The 17144-nt window shown below is 45.4% G+C and overlaps 1 protein-coding gene across 1 annotated transcript in view; it reads right to left on the reverse strand.

Annotated features, from left to right (window-relative positions):
• Window positions 1-17144, reverse strand: part of PPP1R21 (protein phosphatase 1 regulatory subunit 21) — a 90635-nt gene that overhangs the window by 49362 nt on the left and 24129 nt on the right. Inside the window, exons 4-7 of the mRNA XM_065400986.1 lie at window positions 16098-16199; window positions 5297-5461; window positions 5130-5188; window positions 3785-3879 (exon numbers count right to left, since the gene is read on the reverse strand). Coding sequence (XP_065257058.1) covers window positions 3785-3879; window positions 5130-5188; window positions 5297-5461; window positions 16098-16199 — 421 coding nt within the window. The remainder of the gene's footprint in view (window positions 1-3784; window positions 3880-5129; window positions 5189-5296; window positions 5462-16097; window positions 16200-17144) is intronic.

Below are 17144 nucleotides of genomic sequence, written 5' to 3' on the forward strand. Positions count from 1 at the left end.
TGGACGTATGTCCGCTGGAATGGTGGTTGAAGCATGAAGGGACATATGAATCTTTAGCGCATCTGGCACGTAAATATCTTGCGATGCCAACTACAACAGTGCCATGAGAATGCCTGTTCTCATTTTCAGGTGACATTGTAAACAAGAAGTGGGCAGCATTATCTCCTGAAAATGTAAACAAACTTGTTTCTCCGAGTGATTGACTGAACAAGAAGTAAGACTGAGTGGACTTGCAGGTTCTAAAGTTTTACATGGTTTTATTTTTGAATGCAGTTATTTTCTGTATATAATTCTACATTTGTAAGTTCAACTTTCATGATAAAGAGATTGCACTACAATACTTGTATTAGGTGAATTGAAAAATACTATTTTTGTTTTTTTACAGTGCAAATACACGTAATCAAAAAAAATATAAAGTGAGTACTGTATACTTTGTATTCTGTGTTGTAATTGAAATCAATATATATGAAAATGTAGAATATCCAAAAATATTTCAATAATGGTATTCTATAATTAACAGTGCGCACTTACCATATATACTCGTTCATAAGCCGAATATTTTTGGTAAAAAAGTGATGCATCGAAGAGTGGGGATTGGCTTATAAACGGGTCTACACCAAAATTTGATGATTTTAAACTCTATGAAATCATTGAATTGAATATCTAATACATTGCCATTTTGTTTACCTGGAGAGTCTGAAGGCATGGAGCCCCTCGGCTCCCTGTGGCCGCGGTTCGCCGTTCCCAGCCAATGGGCGCTGCAGGAAGTGGCGCGCCACTTCCCGCAGGTCCCGTTGGCTGGGAGCAGCAAACCGCGGACACTGGGAGCCGAGGGGCTCCATGCCTGTGAATGCTCCAGATAAACAAAACGGCCAGGTCCACTAGCAGCTTACCCTAACTGGCCAGGAGCCAAAAAGTTTGCCAACCCCTGAAATACAGGATCAGCTTATGAAAGGGTCATACAGTTTTTGCTATTTTTACCTAACCATCTTGGGGGGTCAGCTTATAAACGAACAGGCTAATGAACGAGTATATACGGTAATCATGATTAATTTTTTTAATCGCTTGACAGCCCTAGTTTTTAACAGTCTAAAAACCCAAATTTAAGGCCAAAACTTACAAGAGACAGTAAAACACATTTATCCAGTGACTGGTGGAGTCAGAGTAAGTGGGGTAGAAAGAATACTTTTCTACCATTAAGGAGTTTTCAGACTTTTAAAAAACATTTTCTGAGAATTCAAGATGATCTTTTATTAAAACAACGTCAGATTTGGCACATAAGGCAATGTATTCCTCAAGATTACATATTTGACAAAAAAAATTTGTTAGTTTGTAATTTGTTCTTGTGCTTCAAGAGAAAAATAAAAGGGCATAAACCAGTTAAAGTAATTTTAAGATTTTCAATTTTTCATATAAAACTATCACTAAATTAAATGTGCGCATCAATTTGGCATGGGTCCACTTCTTCAGGGAAAGGGGTATTTAGAGCTAGAAAACATCTTAAGTTTTACAGAGACTTATTTGGCCAATTGTTAGCATTTGAAATCCACATTCATATTTTGTTTAATTGAAGAGATCCATACTTTAGGTCAATTTGCACAGGAAGAGGAAACAATGTATTTCAAAGCAACTTATGCACTGTCCTTTTTATATTATTTATATTTGACAAACTTGTTTATTTTTTGCTGGTGATAAACGTGAGGAACTGTCATGAACAGTATTGTAGGTCACACCTGTTTGTTCTGAAGAGCAAGAATTGTATCCAAGATTACTGAATCCTAATCTCACGAGAAAAGAGAAATTATGTGGGAAAACTCTAAGCTCCCCTTGTAGGCAGCCCAACCAGCAAAGATATCTCAGACCTCAGAAAGAAGAACATGTAGGTGTTGAAGAGAAACATGGCAAACATATCTTGTGTCCAAATTTTAAAGAGAGCAACAACTGATTTCAGCTTAGGCAACACTGACGTGGGAGAGCAAGACCAGAACTGTTTTCGAAGAGCAGTGAGATGGTGAATAAGCAACAGACTGGGCAGGAAAGTGAATTTCACCTCTGAAAAAAAAATCTAAGGTTTTTGGGAAAAAATGGGTCCCCCAAATCAGGATAAAAAGCCAAAACCCTTGAAAATTTTTGCAGAAAATGAATTTCATTACAGAAACACCAAAATGTCCCCACGGAGTGAATGTTTTGGTGTTTCCAAAACAAAATATGTTCCCTGGGAACTCTGGCTTCATGGCAACACACCAGACAAGCTGCTGGGGATCCTGGAAGCAAGGGCTCCCATCTCCTAACCTGTGGCAGCCCATAAACACAGCTGTTGAGGAGCCAGGTCACCAGTTCCTCAACAAATTTCCCACAAGGCTGCCAAGGAGCTAGAGAGCCTGGCATCCTGTATAGCCTGACTTCAAGGTTTGGAAAGCTAACTTTGCTAAGCCCATTACTTGTTCCACTGTGGATGATGGCTCAAAGGACAGGTAAAAGCCCTTCAATGCAATTCTGTTACTACTGCTGCTGCTTCTTCTCCTCACTCTCTTCAGGCTCTTCTGGCACTAAGTCCTGCTCTATGGGGAACAGAGGGTATCCTGTTGCCTGCCCAAGTAGCCCTTTGTGACCAGACCATACGTTGCCTAGAATGGGATGAGAATCCTCCAAAACATTCTAGGACAATTCTGCCCTTCTCTGCTTGCCTGGGCTCGGTCCCTTCTGCTGGAGAGCCTGGCAAAGCATGCCAACTCTCCCTTAACATGAAGCTACAGGAGAGATGCAGAAGCTGAGCACTTTCTGACCCTCACCCTGTCCTTTTTCTTTTTGGCCACTTTGCAGCAGATGGGGTGGGGGAAGGGAAGAGAAGGGGCAGGCCGACTCAGGTCAAATTCCATGTCAAAATCCCAAAGTATTTTTTCAGCAAAGAGAGAGTTAGGCTGAATATCTGGACATGGAGGTATAAAAGGTACAGTTGTGAAGCCGTCTTAAAAAGTAAAAACAGAGGGCTGCTTCCTGCTATTTGCTCTACCGGGAGGCAGAGAATTGTGGGTAGTGTCAAGAGAGAAATGTAGTCCTAAACCTGCCCAGTCCAGGTTCAATCGTCTTACCTGTCTCCACACTCCTAGGAGAAAGGAAGAAACCCACTGCTGGATATGCTAGAGAATCTGAGAAATTAGGACCTTACTTGGGATATGGAGAGTTCAGTTTAGATTTGCCTTTGTTGCTGGGCTTTATCCAAGCATCAAGCTTTTCTGTGGGATCCTCAAGCAAGGCCATTATACATTTGAGAAACTGCCACTTGACATTGAGATTTTTTTCCTGGTAGTACTCTCCTCCCATCTAAGCAATAACCTATGTTAACAACTGTACTCTCCTTGCCTGACAGAACCCTCTTGGATATGACCGCCTAAAGAGCCATCCATGGGAGGGCCTTGGTAAATTAACAGAATTACCCTCTCTTTTTATAATATTCTGTCCAATTTAAGTTGATCAGATGGTAGGTTATAGGAGAGTTTAAGACACCCTCTATAGAGCTTTAAGTTGTATTTACCACACAATTAATGGCTTTATATATTTAAAGACCACTAAGTTAGAACAGAAGTGCCAACTAAACATTACATATATCGAGCATCATTAATGCACCATTACAAGTAGCTGTAATGGGAGACAGTTAGCTTCCTGGGTTTTTTGGGCCTAATATCTGTTTAATTCACAAGGTGGTCACTTTTCCCACAGGAATACCCAAATTAAGACTGAATTGGGGTGGGGGGTGGGGTGGGGAAATCAATGAAATACCTACTTGTGTCATTGAAAGGTACTTTTTCATTGATTATGCATAAAGAGTCATCCAATCGCCTACCCAAATCTGCATGAAGGTTCTTTAACTGCTGCTGACTGGGTAGAAAAACAGGATAACATTACAAACCTTAAGTAAATCAATAACATCTCAGTTATACCTTAAGCTGTGGTCCCGTGTTCAAATACTGTCCACGTTTTTCCAGAGTTTTTAAAAGAGTGAAAGAGATCGCAATATGAGTAAGGAGACACAGGATAGGCACAGCAGGACTGACATTTATGTGATCAGGATTTTCAAGTTCTTCATTTCCCCCTCCCAATACAATGACAAGTGCACAGAAAGCCAGAGAGCTGAATAACCATGTTGCATTCCAAGAGTCAATTTACTGTCAAAGTAACCTTTACATTATTTCTAAACTGTATTACACACAGTATATGAAAACTTAATTCAGTTCCAAAATATGTCACATTTAGGATCCTTTTACTTCTCCAAGTCAGAAAACAACCTGCATTGTTTCACCCCACAGTGAGTGAGTGGGGAATAATTCAGGTAGCTACAAGTATATTTATTTGTTACAGAAGTGCCACAAGCATTTCAGAGTCCTATATTTAGTGCCGATAACCTAGTAGCCTATGCTGCAAAGCAAAGAGCTCTATAAAAATAATTATTCATATTTCTACTCACCTGTATTTTGTTCAACTGAAATCTAATAGTTATGAATTTTATAAAGACACAAGTCTATGAGACAAACATTGATCATTGCTCATACTGCAGAATAAAAGATTCTACTCAGACATTGTACACACACCCCATCAATAACTTACTTCTGTAAACTTATTTACAGGTGTTACTTGTAACTACACAATTTATAACATTTCAGACAAGTGTCTCTTCTACGACGACAACATCCCTCTAAAACAACAATTCCACAATTTTTCACAAGCTTTATAGTTTCACAACTACCTAGCATTCTTGCTGAAGAAAGAACACTGAACTAAAGAGCTCTGCGTAACAGGATTTTAACAACATGTGCAAGAGCTGCTATCTTGTCAGATATCAAGGAGGATGGATAGAGAGATCTCTAGGAGAACACAGTAGCTGATCAACATGTAGAGATTAGATCAATTTATTTCATTTCCTTTTCCTAGATAAAATCAAAGTGGCCTTGATACCCATGTACTACTGTTACTTGTGACGTGAAACTAACAGAGCACTAAGTAACTCTGTTTTACCAGAATGAGTGTATATGGCGGTATCCAATTGCTGTAGGAATGCAGAGGAATTACTTCTCTGGTTGGTTTACTTTAAGAAAAATGAAAGAAAATTTATTTTTAACATAAGAACTTACCATTCTTCCGCTCGAAATCTACATTCCTTAGCTTCTCTTTCTAGTGTCTGAGACTTGATCTTTATGCAAAAAACAGAACCCCACAATGTAAGTACTAATACATGCAAAAATGTTTTCTTTACAAAACTTTTTAGGCATTTTAGTAAAGTACAATTGTAAAAACTTACTTCTAATTTGGTTTTATCATTCTGCAGTTTTTCTATGGTATCAGTGTATTTCCGGGTTAAACTATCCACCACTGCTTGATGCTGGGCAGCACCTGTTTCCAAAACCTCAAGTCTATTTTTCAGCTCAGCTTCTAAACGTTTGTGCTGCTCATCTGCTTCAAAGAACTACAAATGAGAAAAGGAATTTTCTTATCTGAAATATTCCTTTTAATCCAATTGTCATAACTATAAAGGGAAGGGTAACAGCCCTCCTGGGTACAATACTATAAAATCCCTCCTGGCCAGAGACTCCAAAAATCCTTTTACCTGTAAAGGGTTAAGAAGCTCAGGTAACCTGGCTGACACCTGACCCAAAGGACCAATAAGGGGACATGATACTTTCAAATCTTGGTGGCGGGGGGAAGGCTTTTGTTTGTGCTCTTTGTTTTGGGGGTTGTTCGCTCTTGGGACTGAGAGGGACCAGACATCAATCCAGGCTCTCCAAATCTTTCTGAACAAGTCTCTCATATTTCAAACTTGTAAGTAAACAGCCAGGCAAGGCGTGTTAGTTTTTATCTTTGTTTTCTCAACTTGTAAATGTACCTTTTTGCTAGAGTGTTTATCTCTGTTTGCTGTAACTTTGAACCTAAGGCTAGAGGGGGTCCTCTGGGCTCGTTAAGTTTGATTACCCTGTAAAGTTATTTTCCATCCTGATTTTACAGAGATGATTTTTACCTTTTTCTTTAATTAAAAGCCTTCTTTTTAAGAACCTGATTGATTTTTCCTTGTTTTTAGATCCAAGGGGGTTGGATCTTGATCCACCAGGAGTTGGTGGGAGAAAGGAGGGGGATGGTTAATTTCTCCTTGTTTTAAGATCCAAGGGGTTTGGATCTGTATTCACCAGGGAATTGGTGAAGTCTCTCTCAAGGCTACCCAGGGAAGGGAATTAGCACTTTGGGAGTGGTGGCAGCGGACCAGATCTAAGCTGGTAGTTAAGCTTAGAAGTTTTCATGCAGGCCCCCACATTTGTATCCTAAAGTTCAGAGTGGGGAAGCAGCCTTGACATGGTGGCAGAGCGGTGGGATCATTTTAAACCAAAAGCCAGTAAGATTCTTTTCTCTCCTTTCTAGCTGCTTGGAAAGCAGAGCTGAAGGTAGATGCATATCTTATCTCTCCTTGCCTGAAGGCAGAGGTGTTAAGTTTTTTTTAACAAGGGTCTTTGTTAAGAGAAGGGGTCAAGCAGTGAGCAAACAGCTGGCAAAAGGAATTTACAAGCTCAATTGTTTTTTTTTTTTTTTTTTCTTTCTACCTCTCGGGCATAGCTAGTTAGAAAGTCTCTGTTACCTGAGCAGCCTGAGCTGAGTGCATCCCAGTTTCAGTGAACTGCAGAGGGGGTGTGACCCAGCACAAGAAAACAGGAAAATGAGTACCAGTGACGTAGTTAACAAACTAGAACTCATCAGACTAGAAGCAGAAGAAAATGAAAAGAAACATCAGAGACTGCTCCAATTACAAAAACTCGAGAAAGAAGCTGCTATGGAGGAGAGAGAAAGAGAAGAGAAAGCCAAAGAGGAGGCCCACAAGAGAGCTATGGAGCTGAGAGAAAAAGAGATGAAGCATGAACTGGAATTAGCACGGGCTAGGCCGGATATACCAGCCAATCCTAGCAACCCCTCTCCAGGTACCACTTCCCATCCCAGAAAATTCCCCACCTACAAGGCAGGCGATGATACTGAGGCCTTCTTAGAAAATTTTGAAAGGGCCTGCCTTGGGTACAGCATCACTACAGACCAGTACATCATAGAGCTGAGGCCGCAGCTCAGTGGACCCTTAGCAGAGGTGGCGGCTGAAATGCCTAAGGAACACATGAACAGTTATGAACTTTTTAACAACAAGGCCAGAATCAGAATGGGGCTAACACCTGAGCATGCCCATCGGCGGTTCAGAGCCCTAAGGTGGAAACCAGACGTGTCATTTACCCGACATGCCTACCACATTGGGAAAAATTGGGATGCCTGGATATCAGGAGCAAATGTTAAATCTACGGAAGAGTTGCCCTTCCTAATGCAAATGGAGCAGTTTTTAGAGGGTGTTCCTGAGGAAATAGAAAGGTACATCCCAGATGGGAAGCCCAAAACTGTAACCGAGGCGGGGGAGATTGGAGCCAAATGGGTGGAGGTGGCAGAAAAGAAAAAAAACTAGTAGCAGTTGGAGCGAATATCAGAAGGGGCAACCCGAAACAAAACCTTACCACCGGGGACAACCCAAGATCCCACCTACATCCCAAGGGAAACCCCAGACGCCTTCTCACCCCACCACACCAGTCTCCACCAACCAACATTGCCCCGGTGATACCTTAGCAGGGCGATGTATTAAATGTAATGAACTGGGACATATAAAGGCTCACTGCCCCAAGAACCCCAACCGATTACAGTTCATTACCCCACAATCACACCAAAGATCCCCAGACCCAGATGCCTCTCTCATACCCTCGGAGAGGAGGGAAACCTTGAGAGTGGGCAGAAAGAAGGTTATCGCTTGGAGGGACACTGGGGCACAAGTGTTGACTATCCACCAATCCCTAGTGGACCCCAAACTCATCAACCCGGAGGCTCCAGTGACAATTCAACCCTTCATGTCACAGTCTGTAACCTTGCCTACAGCCAAGTTGCATGTCCAGTACAAGGGCTAGTCAGGAATGTGGACTTTTGCAATCTATGACAATTATCCCATCCCCATGCTGCTGGGGGAAGACTTGGCCAACCATGTGAAGCTAGCCAAGAGGGTGGGAATAGTCACCCGCAGCCAGGCTAAGCAAGCTTTCACCCCCATCCCTGTTCCTGAGCCGTCCACCAGGGCCCCGTCGGTGTTACCAGAGACCCAGACAAAGGTGGTGGAACCGGATCCCCTGCCAATGACTGCAACAGCCGTAGTGGATCCAATCCCAGAGACCCAGCCAAAGCCAGTCCCAGAACCGGAACTGGCAACACAACCAGCGCCAGAACCATTGTCAGCACTGAGTACAGCGTTTGGAAACCCGTCTACAACTCCAACGCCAGAGGGCACCAGCGAGCCTGAACTGGCAGAAGCAGCAGATAACCCTACCCAAGAGGCTCAGCCGGAGCCTGAAATACAACATAGTGCACCAGCGGACAGCGGTTCACAGTCAACAGAAACAGCCCCAGCACCTGCATCGCTTCCAGAGGGACCAAGCCCAAGTCCACAGTCCAAGGAGGAACTGATGTCTCCAGCATCAAGGGAACAGTTCCAGGCCGAGCAGGAAGCAGATGACAGCCTTCAGAAAGCTTGGGCGGCGGCACGGAGCACCCCACCGCCTCTCAGCTCTTCTAACCGATCCTGGTTTGTGGTAGAACAAGGACTTTTATACAAGGAGACTCTTTCTGGTGGGCACCAGGAAGACTGGCATCCTCAAAGACAGTTGGTAGTTCCCACTAAGTATCGGGTAAAGCTCTTGAGCTTAGCCCATGATCATCCCAGTGGCCATTCTGGGGTGAACAGAACCAAAGACCAGTTGGGGAAGTCCTTCCACTGGGAGGGAATGGGCAAGGACGTTGCTAATTATGTCCAGTCTTGTGAGGTGTGCCAACGAGTGGGAAAGCCCCAAGACCAGGTCAAAGCCCCTCTCCAGCCACTACCCATAATTGAGGTCCCATTTCAGCGAGTAGCTGTGGATATTCTGGGTCCTTTCCCAAAGAAGACCCCCAGAGGAAAGCAGTACATACTGACTTTCATGGATTTTGCTACCCGATGGCCAGAAGCAGTACCCTTAAGCAACACCAGGGCTAAAAGTGTGTGCCAGGCATTAGCAGACATTTTTGCCAGGGTAGGGTGGCCCACCGACATCCTTACAGATTCGGGAACTAATTTCCTGGCAGGGAACATGAAAAACCTGTGGGAAGCTCATGGGGTGAATCACTTGGTTGCCACCCCTTACCACCATCAAACCAATGGCCTGGTGGAGAGGTTTAATGGAACTTTGGGGGCCATGATACATAAATTCGTAAATGAACACTCCAATGATTGGGACCTAGTGTTGCAGCAGTTGCTTTTTGCCTACAGGGCTGTACCACATCCCAGTTTAGGGTTTTCACCATTTGAACTTGTGTATGGCCGCGAGGTTAAGGGGCCATTACAGTTGGTGAAGCAGCAATGGGAGGGGTTTACGCCTTCTCCAGCAACTAACATTCTAGACTTTGTAAGCAACCTACAAAGCACCCTCTGACACTCTTTAGCCCTTGCTAAAGAAAACCTAAAGGATGCTCAGGAAGAGCAAAAGGCCTGGTATGATAAACATTCCAGAGAACGGTCCTTCAAAGTAGGAGACCAAGTCATGGTCTTAAAGGCGCTCCAGGCCCATAAAATGGAAGCGTCGTGGGAAGGACCATTCACGGTCCAGGAGCTGTTAACTATCTCATAGCATCCCCCACCTCCAACATAAAGCCTAAGGTATACCATGTTAATTCTCTTAAGCCCTTTTATTCCAGAGAATTAAAGGTTTCCCAGTTTACAGCCCAGGAAACAGATAACGCGGAGTGGCCTGAAGGTGTCTACTATGAAGGAAAAAGTAATGGTGGCATGGAAGAGGTGAACCTCTCCGCGACCCTTGGACATCTGCAGCGGCAGCAGATCAAGGAGCTGTGCACTAGCTTTGCGCCAATGTTCTCAGCCACCCCAGGACGGACCGAACGGACATACCACTCCATTGACACAGGTAATGCTCACCCAATTAGAACCCCACCCTACCGGGAGTCACCTCATGCCCAAACTGCTATCAAAAGGGAGATCCAGGACATGCTACAGATGGGTATAATCCGCCCCTCTAACAGTGCATGGGCATCTCCAGTGGTTCTAGTTCCCAAACCAGATGGGGAAATACGCTTTTGCGTGGACTACCGTAAGCTAAATGCTGTAACTCGTCCTGACAACTATCCAATGCCACGCACAGATGAGCTATTGGAGAAATTGGGACATGCCCAATTCATCTCTACCTTAGACTTAACCAAGGGGTACTGGCAAGTACCACTAGATGAACCCACCAAGGAAAGGTCAGCCTTCGTCACCCACGCAGGGGTGTATGAATTTCATGTACTCCCTTTCGGGCTGCGAAATGCACCCGCCACCTTCCAAAGACTTGTAGATTGTCTCCTAGCGGGATTGGGAGAATCTGCAGTTGCCTACCTCAATGATGTAGCCATTTTTTCTGAGTCATGGGCAGAACACCTGGAAAAAGTCTTCGAGTGCATAAGGCAGGCAGGACTAACTGTTAAGGCTAAAAAGTGTCAAATAGGCCAAAACAGAGTGACCTACCTGGGGCACCAGGTGGGTCAAGGAACTATAAATCCCCTACAGGCCAAAGTGGATGCTATCCAAAAGTGGCCGGTTCCAAAGTCAAAGAAACAGGTCCAATCCTTCTTAGGCTTGGCTGGATATTATAGGCGATTTGTACCACACTACAGCCAAATCGCCGCCCCGCTGACAGACCTAACCAGAAAGAAACAGCCAAATGCAGTTCGGTGGACTGATGAGTGTCAAAAGGCCTTTAACCAGCTTAAGGCGACACTCATGTCTGACCCTGTGCTAAGGGCCCCAGACTTTGACAAACCGTTCCTAGTAACCACCGATGCATCCGAGCGGGGCGTGGGAGCAGTTTTAATGCAGGAAGGACCGGATCAAGAATTCCATCCTGTTGTGTTTCTCAGCAAGAAACTGTCTGAGAGGGAAAGCCACTAGTCCATCAGCGAAAAGGAATGCTACGCCATTGTGTACGCGCTGGAAAAGCTACGCCCATACGTTTGGGGACGGCGTTTCCAACTACAAACCGACCATGCTGCGCTACAGTGGCTTCATACCGCCAAGGGGAATAACAAAAAACTTCTTCGGTGGAGTTTAGCTCTCCAAGATTTCGATTTTGAAATACAACACATTTCAGGAGCTTCTAACAAAGTGGCTGATGCACTCTCCCAGGAAAGTTTCCCAGAATCAACTGGTTAAAAATTGTTCTTGGAATGTGGGACATATTGTTAGATTTTATATAATCAGTAGTATGTCTAAAGGTGCATGTGTCTTATTAACTCTGTTTTCTCCTAGAGCTCCAGGAAGAAATCACAGCCAGTGTGGAACCGGCTGTCCAACACTATCTGTGATTTGGGGGGGCGTGTCATAACTATAAAGGGAAGGGTAACAGCCCTCCTGGGTACAATACTATAAAATCCCTCCTGGCCAGAGACTCCAAAAATCCTTTTACCTGTAAAGGGTTAAGAAGCTCAGGTAACCTGGCTGACACCTGACCCAAAGGACCAATAAGGGGACTACTTTCAAATCTTGGTGCGGGGGAGGGGGGAAGGCTTTTGTTTGTGCTCTTTGTTTTGGGGGTTGTTCGCTCTTGGGACTGAGAGGGACCAGACATCAATCCAGGCTCTCCAAATCTTTCTGAACAAGTCTCTCATATTTCAAACTTGTAAGTAAACAGCCAGGCAAGGCGTGTTAGTTTTTATCTTTGTTTTCTCAACTTGTAAATGTACCTTTTTGCTAGAGTGTTTATCTCTGTTTGCTGTAACTTTGAACCTAAGGCTAGAGGGGGGTCCTCTGGGCTCAGTTATTTTCCATCCTGATTTTACAGAGATGATTTTTACCTTTTTCTTTAATTAAAAGCCTTCTTTTTAAGAACCTGATTGATTTTTCCTTGTTTTTAGATCCAAGGGGGTTGGATCTTGATCCACCAGGAGTTGGTGGGAGAAAGGAGGGGGATGGTTAATTTCTCCTTGTTTTAAGATCCAAGGGGTTTGGATCTGTATTCACCAGGGAATTGGTGAAGAGTCTCTCAAGGCTACCCAGGGAAGGGAATTAGCACTTTGGGAGTGGTGGCAGCGGACCAGATCTAAGCTGGTAGTTAAGCTTAGAAGTTTTCATGCAGGCCCCCACATTTGTACCCTAAAGTTCAGAGTGGGGAAGCAGCCTTGACACCAATACTGTAAGTTATGTCAATTCATATGGACACCATAGACTCTTACTAGTGAAGGCAGATTTTTACAAGCTATAGGTTCTTATGCTGCTTTACTCTGTGTAGTTACTTATGTGGCCCTCAACAACGTATCATCAGACTGCCTCATGAGGACTATAAATCTTGGAACACTAAAGGAGCATTGTCCACAGTATTGTAATACACTATTCAGAATGTAGCAGCTTCAAAAAATAACCCTGGGGGAATTCTGCACACAATATTTTAAAATTCTGCAAATTTTATTTGTCAAAACAACACTACATAATCACACCAGTTTCAATTATTTTGGTACTTTATTTCAAAATAAATGTCAGCAAATACAGTAACTCCTCACTTAAAGTCGTCTCGGTTAACGTTGTTTTGTTGTTACATTGCTGATCAATTAGAGAACATGCTTGTTTAAAGTTGCGCAATGCTCCCTTATAACATTGTTTGGCAGCCGCCTGCTTTGTCCACCTCTTACAGAAAGAGCAGCCCGTTGCAGCTGGCTGGTGGTAGCTTAGAACCAGCGTGGACCGACAGCCCCCCTATCAGCTCCCCACTCCCCTAATTTCCCTGTGCAGCAGCCGCCTAGCAGGCTATCAATTGCCGGCAGTTCAGCTGTCCCTCCCCTCACTGCCATGTACTGCTTCTGCCCTCTGCCTTGGAGCTGCTCTCAGGAGCCTCCTGCTTGCTGGGGGGAGGTGGGGTGTTAATGTCAGGGCTTCCCCCTCCCCCCTGCTCCTGCCCCCCGCTTACCCCATCTCCATAGAGCAAGGGGGGACACACGACAGGGCTCAGGACGGAGGGAGCTTGCTAGCAGCAGCTGCTGTCTCAACTTGCTGATCTACTTAAAAAAGCAATGTAGAGTGGGGTCAGCGTACTTAAAGGGGCAATGCGCATCTCTCTCACACACACAGGGTGTGTGTCTCTGTCTGCCATGCTGTCTCCCCTCCCTCCATTTGTGCTGCCTTGTAGAGTGTGAGGCTACATTAACAACGTGTTAACCCTTGAGGGCTCAGCCAAATGCTAGTTCATCATTCAGCACTAAAGCATTCCCTGGGAAATATTTCACCCTCTGACTCCACCACCTCAACCAAGCTTCACAATCATCTTTTCTGTGTACAGTATTAAATTGTTTGTTTAAAACTTATACTGTGTGTGTGTGTGTGTGTGTGTATATATATATAATATTATTTATTTATTTATTTTTTTATTAGCCCCAGGCTAAACAAATCCCTGTTAACAGAATAAGTAAATGGCAGCTTCTCCAGGTCAATTAAGACACCTGGGGCTAATTAAGATCTTTCCAGAAGGCAGGGAAGATAGCTAGGTTGATTGGAACACCTGAAGCCAATTAGGGGCTGGCTGAAACTAGTTAAAAGACTCCCAGTTAGTCAGTTGAGCGCGCGTGTCAGGAGCTTTAGGAGGAAGCCATGCTGTTGGAGGAACTAAGCAGTACAAACCTTATCAGGCGCAAGGAAGGAGGTCCTGAGGGAACAGCGAAGTAGATATTAAGGAAGTGGAGGCTGCTGTGGGGAAGTGGCCCAGGGAATTGTATATGTCCTACTTCAAAAAAAAGTCAGCTACCATAGCTGCTACTATTAAGGTCCCTGGGCTGGAGCCCGGAGTAGAGGGCGGGCCCGGGCTCCGCCTCTCCCCTCCCAGATTAATCACTAAGACTGGGAGACAACAGAGACTGTGTGAGCGAAGGTTGCTTCTCCTCACCTCCCTTACTGGCTTATGATGAAAATGGCTCAGTAGGCTGTGACCCTTGCCTCTAGAGAGTGAAGGGCTACATGGGGGGTCACAATGAGCCTCTGAGGCTAGCGAAATCCACCAGGAAGCGCGGGACCCACTGAGACAAGGACAGAGCTTTGTCACAGTATATATAAAAAATATATTGTCTTGTCTGGTGAAAAAAATTTCCCTGGAACCTACTCCCTCCTCCCCCCCATTTATATTAATTCTTACCGGGAAATTGGATTAACTTAAAGTCACATTTTTCAGGAACATAACTACAATGTTAAGCGAGGAGTTACTGTATGTCTGTGACAATACAGAGAAACAAAAATTCCCCCAGGAGTAGAAAGTTAAAGAAACCCCTATTGACAACCCAGTTCCTGTTTGTATGTTGCCTCCTCCCCCTCCCCCCCCCCCCGAGCCCAGCCAGAGGGAACAGACAACCACAACCCCTCCCCCACCCAGATCCCAACTGTGGCCCTCCACAGCCCACACACCAGCCTCCCTACCCCCCAGAGCCCAGACACGCACTCCCCTCCCACCTCCTCCTCCTCCCCACTACCCTGAGCCCAGGGATCCAGAGGGAGAAATAGTCTGATGCTCAGTTTCCTGCAGTGCGCACCTTGGTCTCCTTCCCTCAGAGCTAGGGTTACCATATTCAAACATTTAAAAAAAAAAAAAAAAAAAAAAAAGAGGACACTCCACGGGGCCCCGGTCCCACCCCAACGCTGCCCCTTCCCCGCCCCCGCCCCAACCCCACCCCTTCCCTGCCCCCATTCCAACCCCTTCCCCAAAGTCCCTGCCCCAACTCTGCCCCCTCCTCTGAGCACCCCGCATTCCCCCTCCTCCCTCCCGCTCTGATCTTGGTTGGGGGTTGCTAAGTGCTTCCCTGCTCCCCACTTGCCCTGCAGCCTCTGTGCCCCCTGCTCCCCACTCGCCCTGCAGCCCCCCGCCCCTGCAGCCTCTGCGCCCCCCGTCTACCCTGCCCCTGCGGCCTCTATGCCCCTGCCTGCCCTGCTCCTCCTCGCCCTGCAGCCTCTGCACCCCCCCGCCTGCCCTGCTCCCCCGCTCACCTGGCAGCCTCTGCCTGGCGGGGGCTTCAGACGCTCAGCAGCGACTGGGGCAGCGCGGGTCCCTGCAGCCCCGGCACACGCCGCACTCCCCGCCCCGCAGCCTCCTTCCTGCCGCGCGGGGTGACGGGGCCGCAGGAAGGGTCCCCCAGTGGCCGGGGAGTCCCTGCCCGCGAGGGAAGCCCGAGCCGCTGGCTGGGCCCGGCCTCCCCGTGGTCCTGCGGGCTCAGCTGGGGCGCGCGGTCCACCCGGCCTCCGGGGGCAGCAGCAGCCCCTTTGCCGCCTTCTGCGGCTGCGCCCCCCCTTTCCCCCGTCCGAGCTCGCTACAATGTAGCTGGGCGGCGCTGCGGACCCTGCGGGTCATGCTGAGGCCGGACGGACCCTGGCTTATGCTGCCTCCCTATTTCCCCGGACATGTTCGACTTCTTGGCAATTCCCCCCGGATGGGGATTTGAGTACCAAAAAGCCGGACATGTCCAGGGAAATCCGGATGTATGGTAACCCTACTCAGAGCATGTGACGAACTGAAGCTGCTAGGAACCCTCTACTCTTCCCTCTCCCCCTTCCCTCCCCTCCCCCCCGGCAGTGTCTTCTATGTGCAAGCTGGGCCCTGCCAGGTCCAGCGGCCCCTAGTGGCGGCCAACAGCACTGCAGCCCATTTCGGAGGGGTGTGTGGGGGGCGGAATCTGTGCAAAACACATTAATTTCTGTAAAATTCTGCATTGCACAGTGGCACAGAATTACCCCAGGAGTAAAATAATCTGACACAGAAATTAGGTTATTCTGACATTTTGCAATTCAAAGTGAATTTAAACACATGCACAGCAGTGCCAGTTAGTATGGTTTGATGCTTCAAAGGATCATTAAAAAACATCAATTTAATCCACTATTCTCACAAGCCACTTCTGAGATCTGAGCTACCACAGAGTGGTTTTTGGATGCTTTACTACTCATTTTCTTCATTGCAGTTCACATATAACCAACTTTCTAACTTCAGAGAATTACTCACTTGTATATGTAATCGTTCATTCTCCTCTATCTTCTTTTGAAGATCTTCATCAAAGACACTCTTCTGCTCTTGACTCAACTGAGATGAAGATTCTCCACTTTTCTGATAAAAATTAAAAAGTATTTCCATGTATTGCATGCAGTTTTACAGGGCACCCATTCCCAATATGTAAGCATACTTTACACAGCTTAAAATTGGGTCTAGTCACATTTCCACAGTAATAGAAGCACAGACTATGATTAACATCTCTAAAATACAGTTATTCCAAATATTTCTTACAACCTACATATATCACTTGTATTAAAACACAAGTTCAAAGACAGCACCAGATCTCTAAACTTGGACAATGACAACTGCATGCACAAATTGCATTAAATATATTATTTGTACAGGTTAGAAGACACAAAACAAGTTATTCAGTCACAACATTTGTAAACCTGTATAGGCCTAATCTGGTGAAATGGCATACAAAGTTTCAAGTAATAGTTTCTTAACACTAAATGATTGCTTCTTGGAACAACTAGAGTAGACGAGGCGAGGCTACTCTTGACACAGAAGTTAATCCAAATAGTGACAGTAGCTCAGCTATTGAGTAAGAGTGACTACAACACAATTACATGCTATATCCTGGGGCAGGCAGGTTACCAAAAAGTGACAGTGACACTGAACTTTAGAAAGGAAGATTTCAATAAAATGTAGTTAGTCAAAATGGCTTTAAAAGTAAGGGAAGTAAAAACCTTAAGAAGTGGTATGGATGATATTTAACTAAACAATAATGGAGTGTCATAATACATTCCTGTTGTTGAACAAAAAAGGGAACCTGGAACGCAACGTAAACAGTAAGGTCTGAGAGGCTATTAGAACCACACTGCAATCCTTCAAAATTTGGAAGTCTGAACTGACGGAAGCCATAAATCACACCTGGCAATAAGTAAAAGGGAAATTAGAAGGGCCAAAATGTATTTTGAGGAGCAAATAACAAAAGATGTAAAAACAGATTATTTAAGTAAATCAGAAGCATGAAGCTTGTGAAAGAATTGGTGTGTC

The sequence above is a fragment of the Emys orbicularis genome, chromosome 3 (genome assembly GCF_028017835.1).
Source record: "Emys orbicularis isolate rEmyOrb1 chromosome 3, rEmyOrb1.hap1, whole genome shotgun sequence".
Classification (NCBI taxonomy): domain Eukaryota; kingdom Metazoa; phylum Chordata; order Testudines; family Emydidae; genus Emys; species Emys orbicularis.